General features: G+C 36.6%; 5 protein-coding genes across 7 annotated transcripts; 3 read left to right on the top strand and 2 right to left on the bottom strand.

The window, feature by feature from the left end:
- The first annotated feature begins 2389 nt into the window (after window positions 1-2389).
- On the top strand, window positions 2390-4668 carry LOC129313369 (high affinity nitrate transporter 2.7). Its single transcript, XM_054956398.1, has 2 exons — window positions 2390-3663; window positions 3970-4668. Exons 1-2 carry the CDS (start codon window positions 2531-2533, stop codon window positions 4211-4213), a joined length of 1377 nt encoding a protein of 458 aa, XP_054812373.1. The 5' UTR covers window positions 2390-2530; the 3' UTR covers window positions 4214-4668.
- LOC129313374 (uncharacterized) lies at window positions 3185-12439 on the bottom strand. Of its 3 annotated transcripts, XR_008593903.1 has the most exons (8): window positions 11949-12438; window positions 11720-11848; window positions 10475-10549; window positions 10112-10344; window positions 6578-6625; window positions 5322-5517; window positions 4892-5076; window positions 3185-4256 (listed from the first exon to the last, which is right to left on the bottom strand). XR_008593903.1 is itself a non-coding variant. In XM_054956409.1 (7 exons), the coding sequence occupies exons 1-6, from the start codon at window positions 12061-12063 to the stop codon at window positions 5326-5328; spliced, it is 792 nt and encodes a 263-aa protein (XP_054812384.1). In that variant the 5' UTR covers window positions 12064-12436; the 3' UTR covers window positions 3185-4256; window positions 5322-5325. The 3 variants fall into 3 exon arrangements, 2 of the variants coding, with proteins under 2 accessions (XP_054812384.1, XP_054812397.1); XM_054956409.1 differs by lacking the exon at window positions 4892-5076 and having other exon boundaries at window positions 11949-12436; XM_054956422.1 differs by lacking the exons at window positions 3185-4256; window positions 4892-5076 and having other exon boundaries at window positions 5375-6466; window positions 11949-12439.
- A 351-nt stretch (window positions 12440-12790) lies between these two features.
- On the top strand, window positions 12791-14336 carry LOC129302599 (chaperone protein dnaJ C76, chloroplastic-like). The gene is made up of 4 exons (XM_054941522.1): window positions 12791-12965; window positions 13164-13341; window positions 13433-13465; window positions 14322-14336. Exons 1-4 carry the CDS (start codon window positions 12868-12870, stop codon window positions 14334-14336), a joined length of 324 nt encoding a protein of 107 aa, XP_054797497.1. The 5' UTR covers window positions 12791-12867.
- Window positions 14337-14339: 3 nt separating this feature from the next.
- Window positions 14340-15566, top strand: LOC129307306 (chaperone protein dnaJ C76, chloroplastic-like). The gene is made up of 4 exons (XM_054948231.1): window positions 14340-14455; window positions 14660-14766; window positions 15014-15224; window positions 15356-15566. Exons 1-4 carry the CDS (start codon window positions 14374-14376, stop codon window positions 15484-15486), a joined length of 531 nt encoding a protein of 176 aa, XP_054804206.1. The 5' UTR covers window positions 14340-14373; the 3' UTR covers window positions 15487-15566.
- Window positions 15518-17842, bottom strand: LOC129307296 (sirohydrochlorin ferrochelatase, chloroplastic-like). Its single transcript, XM_054948222.1, has 6 exons — window positions 17710-17842; window positions 17345-17562; window positions 17109-17170; window positions 16720-16830; window positions 16548-16640; window positions 15518-16053 (listed from the first exon to the last, which is right to left on the bottom strand). Exons 1-6 carry the CDS (start codon window positions 17751-17753, stop codon window positions 15952-15954), a joined length of 630 nt encoding a protein of 209 aa, XP_054804197.1. The 5' UTR covers window positions 17754-17842; the 3' UTR covers window positions 15518-15951.
- Between the last annotated feature and the right edge of the window lie 1614 nt (window positions 17843-19456).

Below are 19456 nucleotides of genomic sequence, written 5' to 3'. Positions count from 1 at the left end.
CAATATTACTTTCTTTTCAAATAATGAAGACAAAATAAATAATTGAGTCAAATTTAACTTGATAAAAATTAAATTTGAAAGATCAAAGTGAAAACTAAAATAAATTTAAATAATTAAAAATTTTATTATTCTTCCCATTCTCTCACTCCCTCCCTGCTTCGTTTACACCCACTTGTCATTTGTCCTGATGATGCTTCGAAGATTTATGCTTTTCACACTGAATCTTGTATAAGGATAAACTAAAACAAAAGAAAGGCTTCGTCCACGTAACTCCACCCACACACACGGAAATTTGACGTCATATATGTGATTCATTATATGTAAGGGTGTTCAAAGAATAGGATGAAATTGAAACAACCTTATCTTATGACCCATTTTGAAAAAAAATTAAGATTAAATTTTTATTCCGTCCCGTCCTATTCTAAAAGTTATTTCATTTCATTAAGAATTAAGATCGGACCGGAATAAGATTGGGACGTCTCGCTGTCCCAATAAATTGAATAATGTTAAAGAAAGATTTAAATAATAATATTCATTAAAATTTTAAAATATATAATTTATTAAGTTTAAAATCAAAACAATATAAGTATATAAATCACAATAATTTAAAACCAATTATTGAATTATATTAGTCACAACTATACATTATAATAACAATTACAAGTGATCTCTAGACTGTAAGAGCAACAACAATATGCAAACCAATCATAATATCAAATCATTATTTTTTTTACTTTAGTTGATATATACTAAACTAATGACTCTTTTAAAAATAAAACAAGAAGTACGATATAAATAAAACTTATTAAATATATAGATATAAGAATAAATTGTATTAATATAATTAATATATTAGAAAGAAAGATATCAACCTGTTTACTCTATGTCATTAAAATTATCAATATAAAAAATTTTAGTTTTATATAAGAATTACAAGTATTGAAATTATAATTCCTATAATTAATATAATTATAAATTATATTAATATAATTAATATATTTAATATATATTTTTAAAATAAAAATAATATATATAATATTCTGGACTGGACAAGACGTCTTTATAATAATCTCATGTCCCGTCCCGTCCCGAATTTCTTTCCATTCCCTTCCCTCAAAATCTTGTCTTGATTATTTTCGAGTTGAGAAGAAACCCGTTCCACTATGATCGAGATAATATCTGGTCAATCGGGATGGATATAAATTGAACACTCCTAATTATTTAGTTAATTAGAACAGAATTTTTTCTACGTACCTGTACATGCGCGTCATGCATAATGAGCAGCTTCTATTCTAATTTATTTATTGTAAAATAGAGTTAACCAACTTTTTACATGGTTATAATGTAGGGTTAATTAGCATCCTAAATTTTAAATTATTGCATAAATAATATCCTATATTCCGAACTTATAAAAATATATAAAAACTTTTTTCAACTTCTAAATTCTAAATGTCTAAAACACTGCCGTTAAGTTAAAAAAATAACCATTACTTTTATAGCTGTGAAGTCCAAGCACATGCTAATGTGACACTCATTTGACCCTTAAAAATGACAGTCACTTTCTCCAACTTAATGATGGAGTTTTCGGTGCTTAAAATTTAAAAGTTAAGAATTTTTTTTACATATTTTAAAAGTTTAGAGTTTAGAATGTTATTTACACAATAATTTAAAATTTATAATACTCATTAACCGTATAATAATGTATCATTAAATCAATTTTGAACTATTACCAATAAAATTAGGTCTAGTAAAAGAGTTAGTCTCTGATAACATGATAGACTAAGATTTAAATTCTTATTAGAGAGGTATCCACATTTAATGCACAATCTTGCCTCAAATATGATTGTTTCCTATAAGATAATACTTATAAATAATAAAAAAAATTGATTTTAAATTATTACTGGAAGAAAATTTTGTTTAGCATGATTTTTATAAAACATAATATCTATTTTTTTAAAAAAATTATCACATGTAACTTTTAAATGATAAATGCTGGATATATATAATTGGGAGAATAATAGTAAAATTTTAAAAGTTTGAATTAACGACAGTTAGATTTTTAATAATTTTTTTAAAAAATAAATTGTAAATATTAATTCAAATGTAAAAATTCATGTTATAATTTAAAAATTACATTTGATACTTAAATGCATATTTGCAATTCAAACACTTGAATTTATGATTATTTATATCGATATTTTTAATTTATTTTTTTTTAAATTTTGTCAAAAACCCAACAACCATCAACTTAATGTTCTAAAACCTAACTGTCCTTCTCCCTGTATAACTTGCCACGCTTCTTTTCATTGCAGCGGCCCCTTGCCCTTAGTGTGATAGCAGCATATTACATGGATTAAGATTCCATTATTTATGTAGAACCTGTACCAGTTACCACCTGACGCAGCGAATCAAAAGTTCCAGACGCCTCAAATTACGTCCAACGTACCTTTGCTTTTTCTCTGCCTTATTGCCACTCAAATTTCTTCACCATTTCCACGACTGTCACCTCCAGTCCAGTCAGTCCACCACCATGCAATCTCACTTCTCCTCTAAGCCTTCCTTCCTCCTCCCCGTCGACGTCCAAGAGAGAGCCACCGTGTTCCGCCCACTTTCGCTCGCCCCACCTCACATGCGCGCCTTCCATCTTGCATGGCTCAACCTCTTCTCTTGCTTCTTCTCCACCTTCTCCATCCCTCCCCTCCTTCCCGTTATCCTCCACGACCTCCACCTCACCCCCACTGACATTGGCAACGCCGGCGTCGCCTCCTTCGTCGGCTCCATCTTCTCCCGCCTCCTCATGGGCCCCATCTGCGACCTCGTCGGCCCCCGCATAGCCTCCGGCACTCTCTCCCTCCTAACAGCACCTGTCATCCTCGCAACCGCTTTCGTGTGCACACCCCAATCCTTCATCATCATTCGCTTCCTCGTCGGCTTCTCTCTGGCCAACTTCGTGTCCAGCCAGTTCTGGATGAGCTCCATGTTCTCCCCCTCCATAGTAGGCCTGGCTAATGGTGTTGCAGCCGGGTGGGCCAACGTGGGCTCGGGTGTGACCCAACTTGTTATGCCTCTGATCTACTCTCTCATCATGCACTTCAACGTCCCGTCTTCCATTGCTTGGAGGCTTGCGTTTGTTGTTCCTGCAATTTTCCAAGCAACCACAGGGATACTGGTCCTGGCTTTCGGGCAAGACCTGCCTTCGGGGAAATACGTGCGTACCAGCCAGACCCAGAAGGGTGAAAGAGAGAACGCATTGAAGATTGTATTGGAGGGCTTGACCAATTACAGAGGGTGGATTTTGGGCCTGCTTTATGGGTTCTCTTTCGGGGTGGAACTAACTACAGACAACATAATAGCACAATACTTTTATGACAGGTTTGACGTGAATATTGAAGTTGCGGGGAGTATAGCGGCAAGTTTTGGGATGGCGAATTTGTTCTCGCGGCCTCTGGGAGGAGTGATTTCTGATGGGATGGGAAGGAGGTTTGGCATGAGAGGGAGATTGTGGGGTTTGTGGGTGGTCCAAACAGTGGCTGGAGTTCTCTGTGTGTTACTTGGACGCCTCAACTCTCTCTGCAGCTCTATCCTCGTCATGTGTGCTTTCTCCGTGTTTGTCCAAGCAGCTTCTGGCCTCATATTCGGTGTCGTCCCCTTCGTTTCCAAGAGGTTAGCTCACTATCTCATTATTCCATTGAGCTTCGAGACAAACCCACGTCAGAGCAAGAAGGAAAGTAAAACACGGCTCGTATTTGTTGGTAAATAATATAAGCTTTCAGTTCCTTTCTAATTCAAATTGAATGTGTTAATTTCGAAACCCTTCAAATGAGTTCGAGACTTTCAATCTTAAATGGTAGGAACACAATTTCCTAATGACGATATAAAACAAAAAGAAAAGATACCCACGGCTCCTCAGTTTTGCAAATTCTCTCTCTCTCTCTCTCTCTCTGAATTTTTATGCATCACATTGTGCAGATCGCTTGGAGTAATTTCAGGGATGACGGGGAGCGGAGGGACTGTTGGGGCCGTGGTGACTCAAACGCTGTTGTTTTCAGGGGCCCAATTCTCAAGGCAAACAAGCATATCTCTGATGGGCATTATGATGGTACTGTGCACTCTTCCAGTGACCTTGCTGTATTTCCCTCAATGGGGAGGCATGTTCTGTGGCCCTTCATCAGATGCCGATTCCCCTGAAGAAAATGATCGCCTGCTACATTAGAATGATCCAATGGGTTCCTGGTGCTCATGTCCACAGACGCATTCTGCATAAAGCTCAAGATGAACGTGCAATCAGTTTTACATTTCTAGTGGTAGAACCCATTAAAATCCACAGAAAAAACATCCATTTGTACAGTGATAATGAAGTATTTTATTGGACAGACTGCGTAATATTATGATACAAGTTTGGCAAAGGGATTTTTCCTAAAAATATTCAAAGGATTCACTCCACTCGTGGCATAAGTTGCAGACATTTAACAAATATGTACTGAAAAATTAGAGACAAATTACAAAAGGGTCAAAAAGGTCACCGGCAAACATTTGCTGACCAGACAGGTAAAGGGATGTTCAGAAGCATGCCAACCGAAGACACTGCAAATTTTAGTTGTTTCTTTTACATGACTGAATGCTAATTCAGATTGCCAATTACCGAATAAATTTTTATTTTCAAAAGGATGATTACAACCGTGAAATTATTCTCAGATTTTATTTATTTATTTTTTCTTTCACTCAGATCAGTATTTGATAACTTGAGGGAGAAAGCTAAGAGAAAGCTAAGCGGTCAACAGTTAAAAAGCCTCCCAAGTCGGTTAAATCTACCAAAAGCCAAAGAAACAGATACTTCTGGGAATAACTGCATGATTAATGTAAAGGATGAATCTTCGCTACTGCACACAACCTCACTCATTAGCCATTAGATAATGGTCTTCAGATATATGCATCAGTGCATCTTAAGAAAAACTATGCTCATTCAGCCTTATCCACTCCACGGTAAGTGCAAATTCCCATTAACCACCATAAATTCCAACCCAAGCAAACTTCAGTCTCAGTTTAATGATTGTCCAAAAGATTCAAAACAAATCCCTGTTTTTAACACAAAATGAGGGATTGCTAAATATTAGAAAAATATTAGGCAGTCAGATTAAAACGAAATGCAAGCTGTATGGAAAAATGGTGATTTTTCAGATCAATTGATCACACGGGAAGGGGGGTTAGATGACCCTTTCAAGGAAACAAGTTCAGTAGGTCATTTTCACAATCCAGAACCCAAAATAACAAGCTCATCAATATTAAGTAAAAGGATCAATAAATTTAACTTAGCTGGTTACCTTGTTAAGTTGCTTTCACTAACATGCTTCCAAGTCTATCTCTAATTAAAGAAAATGCCTCATGAGGCATTATATGTGGCAAGGTCCACCAGTTACCCAGAACTCCAACCAAAGTGAAACTCTGATTCCTCACTTCAATATTGGCCAGACAGAGAAGCTTACAGTCCTGAACTTCAACTTTGCTGGCATATAATGACTACAGAGTAAAGAATCAGCAGACATCAAATTTAAGGCAATATACTCACCTAACAAACAGATTGTTAATATACTTTGAGATGAGTGAAATTCAAAGGAATGGGGGGAGGGGGAAGGAAAAAGGAAGGAGATTGTATGATTTAAGTTATCCTAATATTTTACTTTGATATTCGGTATAAACGATACACGTTCAAAATGTGGCGATTTATTAATGAAACCAATTATATGAATATACAGGTTAATGACATAGGGTTATATTTTATGACAACACAAAAATTAAAGCGGGAAATATTTCCAGAAATCATGCAACAGTAAATATATAAACATAACAAGTAGGAAATTGGTAATTTGTCCGATGATTATGCATCACAGATGGATAAATTGGCAAATTGGCTTTAGCAAACTACACATAGCCTATTGCCACATCGATAGATATTAGCTACTCTAAGGAGATCAACAAATGCATAAGTGGGCATGAGTGGTTAGAGCAATACAAGACAGAAGACACATAATAAGCACAATTAATACTACTATTCCATATGGAAAGCTATAGTTAGGATAAGCTGTCTATATAAAATATCCCATAATTTCTATTCATAAGTCTCAGGACAAAAACGGCCCTGGTTTCTAAAAGAAAAATATAATGAAATGCTAAAAGTTATTTCAGATGTGATAGAACAGAGATTGTTAATTTCATGGAGTCTCAAAGAAGTTAGCTACAATTCATTCCAGTAGTACTTAAGTGGCGGAGGTTCTCTCCCTTACAGACTAATTTTTGAGAGTGAGATCCCCATTCTTGTTTAGGTCTCCATCAATTGGTAAAGTACCAGAAAAATTACTTGTGGTCGCTTCATGTAAGACTCCATCATAACACTAACTCTGAAGAGTTGACATCATAGGTGGCTGCACCCTGGGGTGGTCACAATCCAGCCAGTCACATTCTCAGCAAACTGGTTTTTTGAGGGCGGATTCCCCATGTTCACTTAGGTTTTCATCCAAATTACAATAACATGTTACAAATAAAAATGTTTGAATACATAAGATATGGTATGGCTACCCACCTTTGATTTATGCAATGAAGGTTCTTGACGCATGCATTGTTGGCAAAGCTGCAATAAGAACAACAACAACAACAAGCCTTTATCCCACTAGGTGGGGTCGGCTACATGGATTGCAAGACGCCATTGTGCTCTATCATTTATTAAGCTTTTAGAAATATTATTAATTAAGAGATCACGTTCAACAACTTCCAAGAGTGTTCTCTTAGGCCTTCCTCTACCTCTCTTAATCGGACTCAAAGTTATATGTTCCACTCTTCTCACTGGTGCCTCCCTTGGTCTTCTTTGTACATGCCCAAACCATCTCAACCGATTTTCTACCATTTTTTCCTCAATAGGTGCCACCCTCACTTTTTCGCGTATGTGCTCATTTCGAATTTTATCTTTACGTGTATGTCCGCACATCCATCGTAACATTCTCATCTCTGCTACTCCAACTTTATGCTCTTGCTGTCCCGTTAGAGCCCAGCATTCACTACTATATAACATTGCCGGTCTGATAGCAGTACGATAAAACTTTCCTTTAAGTTTATTAGGCACCTTACGGTCACAAATAACTCCTTTAGCTTTTCTCCAATTAAACCACCCAGCTTGAATTCTATGTGAAATATCTCCACTGATTTCGCCATCATTTTGAATAATGGCTCCCAAATATCTAAACTTTTCCACTTGAGGTATAATTTGATCTCCCAATTTCACTTCCAAATTATTTTCGAATAGTCCTTTACCAAATTTACAATATAAATATTCCGTCTTACTTCTACTCAGACGAAAACCTTTCGACTCCAATGTCCTCCTCCATAACTCAAGTTTGCAATTAACCTCTTCTCTTGTCTCTGCTATAAGAACTATATCATCCGCGAAGAGCATACATTTCGGGATTTCCTCTTGAATATGTTCCGTCAAAACATTTAAAATCAAGTTAAACAAATAAGGACTCAGAGATGATCCCTGATGTAGTCCAATCTTTATAGGAAAATCCTTTGTTTGACCACTAGGCGTTCTTATACTAGTTTTTACCCCCTCATACATATCTTGTATGGCTTTAATATAAGCAATCCGTACTCCCTTTTTTTCCAACGCTTTCCAAAGCACTTCTCTTGGTATACGGTCATAAGCTTTTTCCAAATCAATAAAAACCATGTGTAGATCTTTATCTTTACAACGATACTTTTCCATTAATCCCCTTAGTAGATAAATCGCCTCTGTAGTTGATCTACCTGGCATAAAACCAAATTGATTCTCAGAAATACTTGTCTCCAATCTCAACCTGTGCTCAATTACTTTCTCCCACAATTTCATTGTGTGGCTCATGAGTTTAATCCCTCTATAGTTAGTACAATTCTGAATATCTCCTTTATTTTTATAAATAGGAATTAATGTACTTCTCCTCCACTCATCAGGCATTTTCTTGGACCGTAAAATCACATTAAATAACTTAGTTAACCATCTCACCCCTTCTTCACCTAAACATTTCCACGCTTCATAGATATACAATCAGGTCCGTTGGCTCTACCATTTGCCATTTTCTTAAGAGCTTCCTTTACCTCCTTATCACGTATTTTTCGATAGAATGACAAATTTTGTTCTCCTTCACCAGTTACTAAATCCTCCAAGTTACTAGATGAATCCTCTCCATCATTGAAAAGTTTAGAAAAATAAGTCTCCCATCTATTTTTAATTTCATCATCTGTAACTAAAATTCTTCCCTCTTCATCCTTAATACACCTTACCTGTTCTAGATCTCTTGATTTTCTTTCCCTACTCTTGGCAATCTTATAAATATTTTGCTCTCCTTCCTTCGTCTCAAGGTTCTTATAAAATTCTTCAAAAGCTTTAGAACGAGCTTCACCCACAGCTCTCTTAGTTTCCTTCTTAGCCATACGGTACCTCTCCCAATTTTCCTCATTGTTACACAAATGTATGGCTTTAAAACAGTTCTTCTTATACTTGATTTTGTCCTGTACACTATTATTCCACCACCAAGACTCCTTATCTCTCGGACCAGAACCTTTCGATTCTCCCAAAACTACTTTTGCAACCTCCCGTATCTTTTTAGCCATATCCTCCCATATATGTTAGCACTTCCCTGAGAATCCCAAATTCCTTTATCCAAAAGATTTCGCTTGAAAATATCTTGCTTCTCACCTTTTAATTGCCACCACCTAATCCTTGGTGTTACTACTTGTCGACGTTTTTGGATTTTACTCATAATACACACATCAAGGACTAGGACCCTATGTTGTGTCGTTACAGCATCTCCGGGTATCACCTTACAATTTTTACAAAGTTTTCTATCTGTGTTCCTAACCAAAAGAAAATCAATCTGCGACCTTGAGGCTCCACTTTTGTAAGTGATGAGATGCTCATCTCTCTTCTTGAAACAAGTGTTGGCAATCTTAAAATCATACGCCAATGAGAAATCAAGAAGAGTTTGTCCTTCATTGTTTAGCTCTCCAAAACCAAAACCACCATGCACCCTCGCATACTGACCAGCTTCCCTCCCGACATGCCCATTAAAGTCTCCTCCAATAAAAATCTTTTCACTCTGTGGTATGTGTCGAATCAACCCCTCTAGATCCTCCCAAAATAATTCCTTAAGACTGGCTTCTGTCCCGACTTGCGGCGCATAAGCGCTAACAATATTAACAGTCTCACGTCCAATTATCATTTTTAAAGAAATAATTCTATCTCCAATTCTGCTAACTGCTACAACGTTCTTCTTCCACTCCTTATCTATAATGATGCCTACTCCATTGCGTGCACTTACTTTTCCTGTATACCAAAGTTTGAAACCTTGAATATCCTTAGCTTCTTCTCCACGCCATTTTGTTTCTTGCAAGCAAATGATATTGATTTTCCTTTGAATCATAACCCCTACAACCTCTACAGATTTACAATTTAATGTCCCAACATTCCAAGTACCAAATCTAATTTTGCTCTTATGGACTAACTTCTTTAGCCGCGTGCGTCCAGAATGACGCGGTAGCCCTTGCTCATTTAACACTACATCCGGGCGCCGATGCAGCGGCTCTAACTCACTTATCACTGTACTCGAGCCATGCAGCGCGTTACTTACGGGCAACGACCTAGCATTAACATTATAACGTCTATTGTCCATGTTCATGATAGATTCAACAAATTTTTACATTGGCTGTTGATGGCCTAACACAACCCTCCTCCTTTACCCGGGCTTGGGACCGGCTATAAACATAGGCGGAGTTCAAAGCTGCAATAAGAACAATTTGTCAAAAAATATATAATCAAGCAATACCATATAAGCACTGTTCAAAACAAAACCTATTCAGAAGACAAGAAAAATCTAGGTTAAGAATGAGTAGAGATAAATTTTCTAAAACATCTTGGCAAATAACAAACGAAATTCAAGAGTGACCCAATGCACTATAATGAAGGAAACCTAGCCCAGTATAATGACTTTGAAGTGAAAGGCCAAATAAGAGATCAAAGTAAATTATACAGTAAGAGTTTCTGAAGAAGTTAATGAGGCAATTAGAACTTAGAAGAATGCTTTCAGACCTCATCAATGAAAACATAGACAGAGTAAGGATTGGGCTTTGTGCTAAGGAGGAATAAAGTAACTTTAATGAGTAGTAGCAAGATCGGATCATCCAAGTTTGTCAACACAGTAAGAAAGAGAAAGACAGGAAGCCAAAATCTCCTAGCAAGCATCCACAGATGGTGCCGATGTTCTTCCTCCTCTGAAAGGTCCAGCGAGTCTTCATAGGGTTCATCAACTAGAGCATCTTGAGCTACTCATCAGGAAAAAAGGTACTGAAAGTTATTAAGGGTAAACTTCAAACAAGAGATGGGAAAGGAGAGAGCTACTAATAATAATAAGATAAAAAAGTAGTCATAGCAACAATCAGATATCTATCTCACCATCCATAGCATAAGCCATAACTGACCCATATGCAATTGACGTGCCTAAAATGATTCCACTGCTGAACTTATTTCCTGAAACATTTACCAAAACCCCAAGTGACAAAAAAAGGATAATGATTAGCAAAATCTATATGCACATTTAAATTCCAAGAATACTAAGTTTCATTCTAGTATTGCTTCAAATGAAAGAATGTTGATTTCCAGCCAAACTTGGAACCATGATATGTACTCCTCTAATCCTCTTTATAAGTCATTTTTACCAACCTCATTAATACCAATGCAAAAAAAGTATAAGGAATAAAAGTTTATAGAATTCCAAATATGCCACTATATAACAAATCCAAAAAGTAATGCCTGTTACTTTTTCTCTCTCATGAAGGGTAATTTTGGAAATATCTTTCAAATATAATCTAAAAAGTTGCACCATAACTTATAAATGATATCAAATGAATCTTCTAGAATGTGACTTATAAATGTGACCAAAACGAGTAGATAATAAGTAAAAAAGGTTAATTATGACAGGTTGATCCATCAAACAATCCTTTTGGGGAGAAAGGAAGCTTCGCATATTTACTTGTGAATGACATTATATTAGTACGTGTCGGCTAGAAGCAGAAACTGCCTCATGGTATAGATAACTACTGACGACTGAAAGCATATTTAAAAAGCTAATAAAGAAACAGCATCTCCCACTGATGGATAGAAGCTCTTCGGGCCATGGTTCGACGATCCCACTATACATCAATAGTAACATTCAGATCTTCCTACGTCTACGCCCCCCCCCCCAAAAAAAAAAAAAAAAAACCAAAAGTATTCCTCGGTTAAATCATCAATAATTAAATAAGTTCAGATAATTTTATATTTTCCTCCAACGCCCCTCGTCAATGGAATAGCTCTTAAAAGTTAAAACTTTTGTATGGTACATTGTCACTCCCCACTATTGTCTCCTCATCTTCCATCGTAATCAGAGCTTTTTAGTGCTTGCAGCTTGTATACAGGCAAAGAGGGAAAACTAACGCAAATCATGTAAAGTTGACATTCAATTTACAATGGGATGAATAGGAGTTGAAGTTTAACCCATTGAATTCTCAACAGAAGACTTTGGAAGCTTCAAAAACGAAATGTAGAACCATAAACAACCAAGTTCATACAGCAACTGATGATGGAAGCAAGAAAAACAAGGCGGAAATTTTAAATTGAAAAAAATAAAATCAAGCAAAATAACGAAACATGATTACTCACCACAAAAATAGATATTTCTTAGATACTTTCTAGCTATATGTACATCGGATTTGAATATGGAAGAACGTCCGCATACTGAGGGCTCTATGGTTTTCAGAAATGTTTTTATGAAATCGAATTTGCCATAATCTGAAACGAAAGAAGCGCCAAAACAAAAAAGTCAATAAAGAAACGACCAGAAGTAAAAGAAACGAAATTAGCGAAATACAAGTTAGAAAGAAGAACCTACTGGACCGCTTCAGATGAGAAAATGATGAGCTGTGAGACGAGATTACAGTAATAGAGTGCTTGATTGGATGAAGAAATTTGGTACAGTAGGCCATGCCTCGGCGCAGTACAATCATCGCCCCCTTGAGCCCCTCACTCCCAAAGTTCGCTCACAATACTGTTATTTGCCCCGCAGCGAACCGGGCCCTGCTCCCGGAGTCACGAGTCGATTTGTAGCTCAAATATCAAAACGCGCTTGATGGTTTTCTTGCGCTTGTCCTCGACTCCTCGGTCCATCTAACGACCCGACACAGGGACGCCGTTTAATCATTTGATCATCGCCAACAAAGTGATCCAAAATAAAATAAATAGATCGCTAGAGGCTGTAGTGATGATCATCCTTTACCAGATATCATTTCTCATGCTATTAGTATTTTAAACCGGAACTGGTTTGTTACCATTAATTTTGTATATAAGAACATCGCTAGCATTTCTCATAGATTAGTTAGGAAAACTCACTTTCACAAGGCTAAAGGTAGATGATGAATGATTTTTTTGACTCTCTCTTTAGTCTATTTGAATAGACCCTTCTTGTTTGAATATTAATGCATTTTAGTTTTCGCTTAAAAAAAATAAAATAAATAGAACTCAAATTCTAAATTACAATTATTTATATTAAAATATTATAACAACCAGACATTACAACGGTTGTCAAATATAAATTTATCTCTATTTAACTATTAACTATAATCCACTATTCATTTAAAAACGCATCAAATCACCAGAAGCAATAAGAACGGGACTGTAAATATCTTCAAGATATTTTGCAAGCGCTTTTATATTCATTTACGCTTTTAGTTATTTTCTATCTAATGGGAGATATTTTCTTCAAAGGATATCCTTCAGAATTCATCCCCGATAATTGACGAGAAAAAAGAGTAATGTCAGTTGGGGTAGTCTCGAGTTGCTGCTTCCTGTCTTGTTCAAAGCCTTTTTCTCAAGTTCATGGCTATCTGAATTTCCATGGCTCCATGTCAAGGTACTCTTTTTTAACATGTTTCTTAGCAGCTAACAGCTCTCTGGTTCGTGAGGAAGTAGAAGATCAACGACTCCCTGTAGAGAATTGATTTTTGAACTAGTTACTTAAAAATGCTACTAGTTACTTACATGTTCAAAATCTATGACGTCTTAGCCTCTACTTGATCTTGTTTTTTTTTAACTTGAAATCCTTTTGAAGATGGAGGCAGAACGGGACTGTAATCAGATGTTGTAATAGAAGGGCATGGGAAAAGTCACGGGCTCAACAGAATTACTACGAGTTGCTGGGAATTTCTGCTGAGTCAAATGCCCGGGAGATCAAAGAAGCCTATCGGAAGCTGCAAAAGAAATATCATCCAGATATCGCTGGCCAGCAGGTCCGTCCCTTGCATCTCCAATAATTTTCTACTTAATTTGTTACTTGATTCATGAGAAGCAGATTGAACTTGGACTAAGTTCAATTTTCAGGGTCATGAGCATACTGTCACGGATGATATTTCCGTGACCGTGTAAAGACCAAGATAATGAACGGTCCGCTGGTTAGCCTCGCACAATATGGGTAAAGGGGGCGACATTAGCATTGGGGGTGTTCTGCCTCAGTCTTCGGACTGTGTGCACAACTGGTCGGGGGCTAGTGCCGCCTCCCTGATGAGCCCATGGCAGGGCGAAACCAGTGTGATCCGTACGTGGTAAGGCTTGTCCTGAGGATTATGGGGTCCTCCAGGACGCCGCACGGGTGCCGTGTGCTGCGCCAGACTCTCAGCCCGTGACAGAGTGGTATCAGAGCAGGACGTACTTTACTGTCGTGTGCGCGTGGGGTCCCACGTTGGGACTGGTCGGCCTCGGCACCGCTCCAGAAAGGCCTCCGAGCAGGTGGGTCCAAAGTGGGGACTCGGGCGGGATGGTTGGCCGTTGTCGACTCCACTCCTGTTGGCTCGCGGGTGCGAGTGGGTCCGAAGAGTGCAGGACTCGGGTGGCCACTCAGCAAGTAAGCTGATGTGTTTGTGGCAGTACTGTACGTACGATCCTTGGGCGGAGTCGTTCTCCCCTAGCACGAGGGCGTGCTAGATTGGGTGTGGGAGAATGTCACGGATGATATTTCCGTGACCGTGTAAAGACCAAGATAATGAACGGTCCGCTGGTTAGCCTCGCACAATATGGGTAAAGGGGGCGACATTAGCATTGGGGGTGTTCTGCCTCAGTCTTCGGACTGTGTGCACAACTGGTCGGGGGCTAGTGCCGCCTCCCTGATGAGCCCATGGCAGGGCGAAACCAGTGTGATCCGTACGTGGTAAGGCTTGTCCTGAGGATTATAGGGTCCTCCAGGACGCCGCACGGGCGCCATGTGCTGCGCCAGACTCTCAGCCCGTGACAATACGCTGTTGCTGAATAAGGCTTATCAAGTGTTGATGTCAGAGGATGAAAGAAGGAAGTATGATGAATCGATCGGTCAGATGAGACTTAGATTTGGGGAAAAGAACTCTGCATCAGGTTACAGCACATGGAAAGGACCCTTGAGGCCACAAGCTTTATTTGTTGATGAGAATGCATGCATAGGTCATCAATCATCACTGTAATGAATAGCTTTTCAAAGTTCCATGCACCGCTGATATATTTATAGAGCTTCTATACATTGGAGGGTAGCTGACCATCAATTTCCATCAGTCACAAAAAAGTTTAACTGTTTGTTGCCAGGATGCGGAGAGTGTGCGCACTTTGCAAGCAATACATTCATTATGGATGAGGCTCTTGGATCTGCGCGAGTAAAGGTCCAATATGGAGATGATGACCAAAATATTGAGGTATACCAACTCTCAAAAAAATGAACTTCTCCTGCATATTTGGTATGATTTTGAACAATTTTTTAGCACACTCGATTTATAAATAAAAGGCCACATAACCTAAGTCTGCAAAATACGAAACTAAATATGAGACCTCCATGTTGCTCTAAGTCCAAGGAAGGTGAGTCGCACTATTCAACAATTATATATACTACTGTTTTCTATATATACACGCACATTAAGAGTCTACAGTAACAACAAATTTTAGGTATCGGTGGAGTCATGCCCAGTGAACTGCATCCACTGGGTGGAGACAGAAGAGTTGGCAGTGCTAGAGTTCTTGATACAGCCTCAACCAAAGAAAGGGTATGGTGTATTTGGAGGAGGTTGGGAAAGGCCTGCAAATGTCTTCAGCGCAGCTAAGGCTTTCAATAAACAACTAGAGAGAAAGGCAGCAGCTGGATACAGTCAAAGCTCAGGTACACAATCTTCCCTCATTGCATCTGTGATGAAACTTTTTGCATGTGGCATTGATTTATACGTTGATAAAGATTGGTGTCTTTTTTTTTTTTTTAAATAAAAGATAAAGATTGGTGTTGCCTCAATGCAGGTGAAACAACTGTTGAAGAAAGCCCAGCAGAAGCCCAGGCTCGAGCCCAAGCAAGTTTGGAGATAAAAATGGGAGGTTTATTTAAACTATGGAAGTGGGTGACAGAAACATTTAGCACCCCTGATCCATAGAGATGAATTATGCAGTCTCATGAGAGAAATGTAAAAAATTATGAACAACCAAAAATGAATGTGTATAACATATAAAGAAATCTGGTGGAGGTGTTGGTTATTACACAATCTCAATTCTTATTACAGAATTCCAGCACCATTACAAAAGCATGGATGTGCAAATAAGGAGACTAGACTAGAGCAGTCATAAACCATCAATTTCACACGCCAAAGTAAATTATGATATTCAATCCATTAATTTTACTAAAAATCCATGACATCAGCAAGGCTGGACCCATTAAACTTCAACTCCAGCAGCAGATTATGATAGAAGAATATATCATCACGAACACAACCTCCCTCAAAATCAAGGCTACAGAAAGTTGCAATTGCTCTGTGCAATTTATGTCTCAATTCATAGATTCCATCGACTCAGATTCATCTGCCTTCACATCAAGAGCATCCCATACAAGCAAGTTTTATGAATCAATATAGCCTGCATTTGCCAGTCCCAGCACAAATTGAACACTCATCTGCATCTCCAGCTACATGCCTTAAGCAATGCTTGATCCTATCATCTACAACATCCTGCAGCAAACGATCATCAAAGTTTAAAATTGCAGACATAACGCAACATAGATCCGTTTTTAAGTGATATGCCCTCTGCACTTTGAAATCGAAGTTCTTAGAAATTCTCTCAAGATGGTTCAACAAAGCCAGACTCTTCCAACAGTTGAACCAACCCCTTCAAGGACCAAGCTGCTGCAGTCTAACACACTAGGGATCTTAATTCAAGTAACCCAATGATGAAAACCGGCAAAGAGAGAGCCTTTCAACTACCCAATATCACTCCCAACGGGTTCTGAAGAGGTTATTACTAACTAGAAATAGAAAGAACCGGTCATATTGCGTTCACAAACAATGCATACAAATTTACCTTGACATGTAACATTAAGAATTTTAAGTCCAATAGAAGTTGGTGGTTACATCTATCTAAGAGTGTTTCTCTCAGGTTAGTTATTTTAATTTTTCTTATCTCCAAAAGAAAACAGATGGGCAAAAAAAAATCAGAGAATTCTTACCACGAGTAACTGATGAAGTCCAAGGGGCGCTGTTATAATATATGACACACCTGGGTGATCCTTCGCTGCTTCTGCTGTTAAGGAAGGAATATCCTGTAAAATAGGGCAAAGTATATTAATTTCATTACTTTCATGACTCAATAAAAGTAGGACAGGGTTAACGCAGACCAACCTGATGCCAATGCCTACCAGGAAAGAGGAAAAAAGGACTAACAATAATACGGCGTGCACCTTGCTGAATGCAAGACTTGAAGGCACCTGCTATTGATGGTTCTGCCAATTCCTGATCATGTATTAGAATGATCAAGATAAGTTTCACGGTTACAAGTTCTTCATAAAATGCGAAAGGTACCATGTTTCTCAGTACACTAAGAATTTTCTAAGGTTATTGCATATAGCAACGGTAACCTACTCTTGATAAAATAAGTTATCCCCAATATGAAGAAGAGATTCCCAGAGCTCAAGCTGAAATTAAAGCAACACTCGCCTTGTTTCTTTTTCTTGTTTTTTTTTTTTTCAGATTAACATAATTATAACAACAGTAATAAATCAGAAAACTACCATATGAGCAGGCTCCACAATCTCGTATCCAGTTTTATGTTTAAACATCTCCACAAATTCATCTGACATTCAAATTATGACGAGATTTAGGCATCAAATTAAATCGTTTTAAAGAATACATAACAACCAATTTCACATTACGTAAAATTAAAACAGAATTTTAAATGTCAGTGGTAGAATAACAGTGACAGTGCACAACACAAACTCAGAGATCGTAATATTTGAGTTTAACTTACTAAGCATTAAATTGGATTCTTTACGACGCGACCCGTGATCCACAATAATCACTCCGTCCCCATCACCAACCCTTCCAGAGATTTCTCTAAAGTCTCTGTTTTGAGCGCTAAAACACAAAAGTCTGCCCATACTTCGAGTCTTTGACGAACAAATGAGCGAATTTGGGGTTTTGAACGGTGCCCATCCAGCAGTTCTTCCGGTTTCAATAGGAGCAAACCTTTAACAGGATGAAGAGAAATGGCAATGAGATGATGCATCGCCAACGAGAAAAACAAGAAGGTCAAAGTGTTTATAGCGAAAATTTGAGATGGAAAACGAAGGCGATCATCCAACTGTGGATTTGAAGGAACAAGGTAATAAGTACCTTGTGATTGTGCGGGATGGAAGCGACAGAAACTCGAGGTTCATCCTCCAATTTTGGGAGCTAAAGCCGTCTCAGGTGCACGCCCCAGGGAGACAAAATGAAAACTAAGCTAGAAGCTTATACCTGTTCATCACTTGGTCCACAGCGAAAAATAATAAGAATAATAATAATAATAATTATTATTATAAAATCAAAATACTCTGACCTTGTCTGTATTTTATCTTAATTATAAATATTTATTTATTTATTTTTCAAATTTATACCAACCTCTTTTAAAATAAACCATAAAAAAATATAAATATTTTTTATTTTTAAAATTTTATTTTCATCCACAAAACCATTGCTTAATCATTAAATCATATTGGTTAGATCAAAATATTCTTTTTTTAAATGTAAATATTCTTTAAAAATAATTCAAACTAACCAAACAAATAATGTATATAATTTTAAATTTTTTATTTATATTTTAATTATGTAAATGTATTTATTTAGTAATTTTATAAGAAAATAAATATATAAACTAGATAAAAAAGTATATAAACATACAATAAAAATATGAAATAAGAATTTAATATAATAAATTGCTCAATATAATTTATGTCTATTTTTCCTTAAATTTCATTAATTTTAACACAAAAATTTTAAATTATTTATTCAGATATCAACATATTTAATTATTTAGAGATTTTTTGAAAATTGGGAGACAGAGAAGACAAATTAAGTCATATAGGCAATATCATAATTCAAAATTATTGACATAATTATAATAAAAAAAATAAATTTCTTAACGAAATATTTCTAAAAATATTAAAAATTAAATTAAAGTGTAGATCTTAAAAAATAGAATGAAGGTCTATGTAGTTTAACAAAATAGAAGTAAGGTGATTGTATTTTACTTTAATTATAATAATTTTAAGAGCCTCGGTTGGACAAAATTCAGTACATGGGCAAGGTCCCTTGGTTTACCCTGGTGTGTAGCTGGGCCAACCCCACGCTTTAATGTTCGGTTGAGTTTAGCCCAACCCAAACGAATACTTTTAAAAATATGAAAAAAGTTTATTTTATAAATATCATTATTATCATTTAAATAAAAAATAATATTAAGATTGAAATTAATTATTTTTAAGTTATCTATATAACACTTGTCAAATATTTTGACATAATATTTAGTTAAAAATAAATTTTAATTAAAAAATTGAAATGATAAGAAATGTTATAAACATCATTAAAATGACGTGGCAATGAGTCATCCCAACGGTTCCACCTATTTATTTTCAAACGGTTTTTCTCCAATGAAAATAAATTATATATAATGTTTTAAATTGTGAACTGGATGATGAACAAAAAATATTAGTGATTCATAACTCTCATGATTCAATCAGTCAAATAGGTAACCCAAATAATTGAATAAAAAATAATATTTGTATGTATATAATTATATATATAAAAAACAAAATATTAATTTGATTGACAAAAAATCACAATATATCATGTTATTAATACAACAACACCATAATTTCATAATATGTTTTAGTTGCAACACTACATTATTAAAGCAAATTGTGTGGTAGAAATTTTCTTTCTACACTGGAAAGTCGTGATAATGTAGTATCGCCCTTTTTAAACACAATTAAATATCCCTTTAATCCATAAAAGCTATCAGAATATATATTAAAAATAAATTGGAGCTAATTTTGGCAGCATTTAGAACCAAAGATCACAAGATCAATCAGCTGGCCTCACAATC

The sequence above is a fragment of the Prosopis cineraria genome, unplaced genomic scaffold, assembly GCF_029017545.1.
Source record: "Prosopis cineraria cultivar Desert tree isolate PC_DT_omini unplaced genomic scaffold, ASM2901754v1 PC1, whole genome shotgun sequence".
In the NCBI taxonomy this organism is placed as follows: Eukaryota; Viridiplantae; Streptophyta; class Magnoliopsida; order Fabales; family Fabaceae; genus Prosopis; species Prosopis cineraria.
The sequence above is the reverse complement of the archived record's forward strand: the minus strand, read 5'-3'. Positions and strand labels throughout refer to the sequence as shown.